General features: G+C 39.6%; 1 protein-coding gene across 1 annotated transcript; it reads right to left on the bottom strand.

Annotated features, from left to right (window-relative positions):
• Positions 1 to 831: 831 nt before the first annotated feature.
• On the bottom strand, positions 832 to 1779 carry LOC144249370 (vomeronasal type-1 receptor 90-like). The gene has a single exon (XM_077791599.1). The coding sequence runs from the start codon at positions 1777 to 1779 to the stop codon at positions 832 to 834; it is 948 nt and encodes a 315-aa protein (XP_077647725.1).
• Positions 1780 to 6000: the final 4221 nt, after the last annotated feature.

Raw genomic sequence — 6000 nt, 5'->3', positions numbered from 1 at the left:
TGTTCTCTAGAGAAACAGAATCAACAGGAAGTATAAATATAAAAGGGAGGCTTATTAGGTTGGCTCATGCAACCAGAAACTGAGTAGTCCACAATGGCTGTCTGCAGACTGGAGAGCCAGAGGAACTAGTACCTGTGCAGTCTAAGAAGCTGAAGCCTCAGAACAAGAGGGATCAATAGTGCTACCCTAATCTGAGACTGGAGGCTTCTGGAAAATTCACTTTGGAAGAGTAAAGAAAGGAGAATTTCATATCCTCTGATGATAACAGGAGCATTAAGAACCCACTCAAGAAGAATTGAGCTACTTGTGCTGGTATCAGTTGGCCTGTTCCACTGGGACCAGTAATTCTGGGACTAGTAATTCTGGGACCAGTAATTCTGGTCATATGTACAAGAAAGTGGTTTCTGCAGGTAATACCAGTTTTCTCTGCCTTCCAGTATGCATGGGAGCCAGACAGTGTCTTTAAAGATTATATTGATCTGGATTTTTCACAACAGGTTCATTTTCATCATTCCCTTGACTTGGGGATGTCCCTTTTTGGGGACATGGTGTTTTAATGTCTTCCTATTTTTTCAAGAGTTTCATCCAAGAAAATACAGAGGTGTGCTTATTCTATATAGTCTGCTACTGGGTGAGAACATCAGTTCTTATGGGTATGATTGGAATTAGATGATTGAATTTTTTTCAGAGAGTGATAGTGTTTTAAACCTATGATCCACTTGTCAGCTACTTACATAAAAATACATGCATAAAAGACATATGAGAACGTCATAAATTTCAGTGACTTAACAGAAACTGAAAATATTTACTTATATTAAAAGAAAAAAGCAACTACTGAATAATTAAGCAACTGCCATCCTTACCCCACAGGGATGTTAAGAACCTCATCATTTGTTTCATGGTGCTGATTAGCACCAAAGGACTCAGTGTGGCATAGCCGTTGCCCACCAGCATCTGGACACAATAACGAACTGGATCATTGTTCCATGACATTGCAGAAGAGGAGGAGACAGCAGAGTCACAAAAGTACATGACCACAAAGAGACCCATGAGCAGCAGGATGGTCATGGTGGCCCTCTGTTCTGGGGATGCTTTTGGAGACAGGCTGGTATTGTGAAGGTGCTGGCACTGCCTCTTATGCCTGCACAAGAGGGTCACCATGTACCCACTGGAGAGGGCCATGAGTCTTATAAGGAAGACATCCTGGAAAGTCACAAGGGAGAAATACATATACCTGAACAAGTAATTTGTAGACAAAAGAGAGCAGGACTTAATAATAAACATGAGACTGTGTGTGGTGACATTGGGAGTAGCAACATTAGAGATCAAGAAGTGACCACTGATGAGCATATTAAAGACCCACAAGGAGAAAAAGCAGAAGAGGCTCTGAGGTGAGGAGTTACACTTGAACTTTGTCAAGCAGTAGCTTTTGGGGCTGAGGGTGACAGCCTGGAGGACACTCAGCAGGCAGGTGGTACAAAAGGACAGGCTCTTCATCAGCCTGTACAAGTAAATAACTGACTTACATATTATGTCATCCCTTAAACCCTGAGACCCCAAAGTGTCTGCAGTTATGAACCTCACGGTCAGCAGCATCACTAGGTGGACAAGAGCTAAGTGACCAATGGTCAGGTCAGTGGGCTTGGGCCTGTCCTTGAGAGGAAATGTGGGGATGTGGGAGAGAAGCAGAGCAGTGTTGGCTATGATCCCAACAATGATTTCACAGAAAAACATGGTGCTCAGGTGAGGAAAGCTGGGAGCTTCACTGTTCCTATTCATCCTCATGAAGAAGCAGCATTTGGTGAGAATCTGAGAGAAAATTTTTACCATGAGTATCACCATCCTCATCAATCCTTCCTACACTAAGGTAATCAGCAAAATGTGTGGGTTCATCCTGAGGCGTTCTTTCTCCCTGCAGAGCCCAAGTCAATCCCACATCCTCCTGAGGCTTCAGAACTCTCTCTCCCCTGCCCTCCAGGACAGACTCACAGCTGGATGGACACACACTGTAGGACCCCACAACATCTCCACACCACCATGTTAGACTTTTCAAATGTAAGCAGAATGCCTCTTCCTCTCTACAAACCTGATAAAGTCCTCAGTTCAAAGTAATACCTCTAAATATGGGTTTGAATTCAAGTGAAAAAATTGTATCAGCGTGGAAATAAGATGCTCTTGGGCAATGTCTGCCAAGAGGATAGCCATGCAAACATTTGTATTATTTGAGCATCTTCTTTGTTCTGGTTAATGGCTAGAATATGATTTATTCGTAGAGCACAAATGTGTCTAAGGAGCGTCTGAAGTCACAAACTGTGACTTTACATAAACCATCTGATGCTATTAAATTCAGGACTTGAAAAGTCAACTAACACATCTGGACCATTAATATTATTTGAAAATATGGGTAATCACAACAATTGCTTCTTGTAGCTATTGTCTTTGTGATTGTATCAAATAGCAGATAATGCCCAGGATACTAATTCCAACCATTATTGTTATTATCAAATAGTCCTCCATATATGACTTGAGAGTTTTAAAATATTTACAGCTCTATTATAGTTTGAAAAATCAAGGAAAAAATAATGTGAAAGTAGCATAATTTTAATAATCCCTAAATGTTGGACACATGCAAATTAAAAAGTCATTTCTTGGAACATCATATGTAACTCTAAGTCTTAAATATTTGGGAAACTCAAAACAGAAAAACCTAGTCTTATCAGAATGCAGTTATCAATTATTATCAGAAACACACTGTAGGCTTTTTTTCAGCAGGTCAGAGGCATATGCAATCATAGTGGTAAACACAGACACATTTTAATGGACTCGGATTATTCTTTTCTAAGGATTTAGTTATTGGTTTCCCATGAGAGTCCAAGCTTTCAAGTCTCCTAAGAGCAAGAAACAATGTCTCTGCAGAGTTATGAAAATCTAGTGTAAAATTTATACTAGTCATTTAGTGAGCTTTGTTCTACTGTAACTAAAAGACCTGCCAAGAAAAATTGTAGAGAAGAAGATTATGTGGAGGCTCATGGTATTTTTTTTTGGGGGGGGGTTAGAGGTCTCAGTTCACAGATGGGCAGCTCCATTCCTCAAAGCCTGAGATGAGACAGGAGATTATGGTGGAAGAATGTGGCAGAAAGAAGTGGCTCACAAAATAATCAGGAAGCAAAGAGAGACTCCATTTGCCAGATACAAAATATACACCCCCAATCATAACCCACTTCACCATCCTCAGTTTACACTCAACTAATCTCATGAAGGGATTCAATGTGAATGCACTGATTGGATTTAGACTCTCATAACCCAATTACTTTTTCTCTAAATCTTGCATTGCATCACACATAAGCTTTTGGAGGACACCTCAAATCCAAACCACAACATATCAGAACTTAGGGGTGCCCACCATGTTGAATAATATTCTGTACCATGCAGCTATTTGCTTTAACTGAAGCCTTTATTCATCCATAAAATGAGGGAGAAAACATGGGAAAATAGGTTCCTGTCATGTATTAGCACAGATTTATCTTCTGAAACTAAATATATGAGTATACACTGTTTTCACAGCCACACAGAGATGCAGTTCTTCAATTACTGAGGGAAAGCTGCACTGTTCAGGTACCACAGATGTGGTTGCAAGTAAAACTTCAGAGGTGGGAGGATGCTAGGTCTCAACAAATTGAAAATTTTGATTTTTAAAATAAATACTTCATAATAACAATTAGGAAAAAGTTTGTTTTCTAACATATTAATCAAGTAAATTTATCTATTTATGCACTCATATAATTAAGCTTCATACCTCTTTTATGTCAAGTAGAGACATCAAAAATACTCATGGTATCATCCCACTCTGAGTTTTACAAGTCACAGGCTGTCATGAAGTTATAGACTGTCTTTAAGCACACAGCACTAAATAGTCTTCTTAACCTTTCATTAATTTGTAAACAATATACACCCACTCTCTACACATCTATTGCATTTAAGTTATAAAATATATCCAGATAATATTTCAAAGGAGTAGGATCAGTGAATGAGCAAAATCTTTCACATAATATACTAAAAGAATTATATGAGATAAATCCTGCTGTCAACTTGAATTCTCAAGTTATTCCCAGGAAATTCAGGCTTCCCTTGAAAACTCTTCTGAAAAATTGAGTCTTAAAACTACATAACCTTATAAACAGGTGAGGTAGCCTACTTGAAAAATATGTAATCTGAGGAGATGGGACTATATAATTCTCAGATTTACTAAGGGACTGGAGTCCTACAAACATAAATGGATGAGCACAGACAGATGTATGTAGATGCTGCACAAGCTGTCATGAGGTAAGGATGTCACTACCTGAAACCAGCAAATCTTCCTTGAGGCAGAAAAGATGATCTTCTTTCACCATACCATGAATCCAGGGAAGTGACCCTATCAGGTGCATCCACCAGCCACCCCTGATGTTAGCTTGCATGGAGCCCCCGAAAAGACCATGCAAACTATCACCAAGCATCAGTTCTCTCCAAATTTATATACCACACCTATATTAGTGAAGCCCATGCTCCAGGTATCATTGTAATATCTGTATGTAATTATTAAAAGAAAGGTAGATAGATATTCTGAACATTGTATTAGACAATCTTTTTCTGTAGAATATCAATATGTTATGACAACAAGCAAAAAGAAATCTGCCGTGTCCTTTCCTATCCATGCCTCATCCCACTCACACTGGGGGAGACTGCACAATTCAGGGGATCAGGGGACAGGACAGATGCTTGCCACACACAGCAAGATAATACAGGGGATCTTACAAATGACAATTCCAAAATGGAGCCAACTCACCTAACGACCCAAGTACAATAATTTTTTCTTGTACATGGGAGAAATCCAGTTGCTTTCAGACAGACTGGAGGAAGATCAAATCACAGAGAAAGTAACATGGAGAAAAATCTCTAAAACAGCTCACAATTGTATGCCCACAACAGAGAAGAAAAAGGATAAACCATATGAGCAGTGATGTGAAAAAAACAATATGTAAATGGAATAAAAAAATTGAGAGAAAAGTCTGCACATACGCTGTCTATACTCAGATGGAAGGACCTTGTTGTTCATGGTGAAAGCTGGCCAACCCATAGGAGAGAGAGAACACAGTTCATATTCCTACTAATACCTGAATCCTTAAAGCATTCACTTCAGACATTGTTTCATTTTGCAATTACTAAGACCAGAGGTAATCCTGAGGTATATGCTGTCATCAAATTGACCAGAGATAAGTGAAAAATGCTCATGTTGGTGCTCCTGAGCCAGCACTCAGGAGAAATTAGGAGTGCAATGAAAGAAAGAAAGTCCTCAGCAAATCCCCCTGTGAGTGTGGATATGTATGGTTATGTCAGTGACCTGATGACAGGGTAAGGAAAGGAAGGGAGGAAGGAATTGTATTTTTGTCCATGACATGAGCATAATCTGCATATTTCTCAAGATGAATGTGAGGCATGATGATTTATGACTGGCCTTTAGCCAGGTGACTTAGGTACCTGAGAGAGCACAGCTTGGCTTGATATCATTACACCATACTAGTTGACTTCACCATGATTGCCATTAATATTCTTTTTTTATTAAAAAAAAAGGTAAAAATGGGGGGGTGGGGAATTCCAGGAAATGAGAGTGACCATGCACACTGAAGTGAGTTAGGTGTGCAGGCACACTGGTCAATGAATCCCAACTTTTGGCAGAATATGAGCTGGAAAAGAACAAAGGGAACTGGGGGAGACTGATGAAACCAGAGGAAAGCAAAATCATCACCAACTCAACAGCTGGTGCTAAGGATGACACAGCCACAAGGTACCCACCAAAAAACTCCTTACCATAATTGAGCTTTCCAAAGTCCCCATCATAATTATAACCTATAAGCTTCTCTCCTAGTCAACAAGAGCTTTACAAAGACTGTCAGCAGGATCTCTGTGGAGAGCTTATTGTGGGTCAAAGATTCCTTGGTTGTAAAGGGCAGGTTTCTCCTT

The sequence above is a fragment of the Urocitellus parryii genome, chromosome 11, assembly GCF_045843805.1.
Source record: "Urocitellus parryii isolate mUroPar1 chromosome 11, mUroPar1.hap1, whole genome shotgun sequence".
Classification (NCBI taxonomy): domain Eukaryota; kingdom Metazoa; phylum Chordata; class Mammalia; order Rodentia; family Sciuridae; genus Urocitellus; species Urocitellus parryii.
Note: the sequence above shows the minus strand (reverse complement) of the source record. Positions and strands in the feature narration are given on the sequence as shown.

Bases quoted from the DNA above. Each gene is read 5' to 3' on its own strand.
- LOC144249370 (XM_077791599.1), bottom strand. From the start codon at position 1,779: ATGAATAGGAACAGTGAAGCTCCCAGCTTTCCTCACCTGAGCACCATG.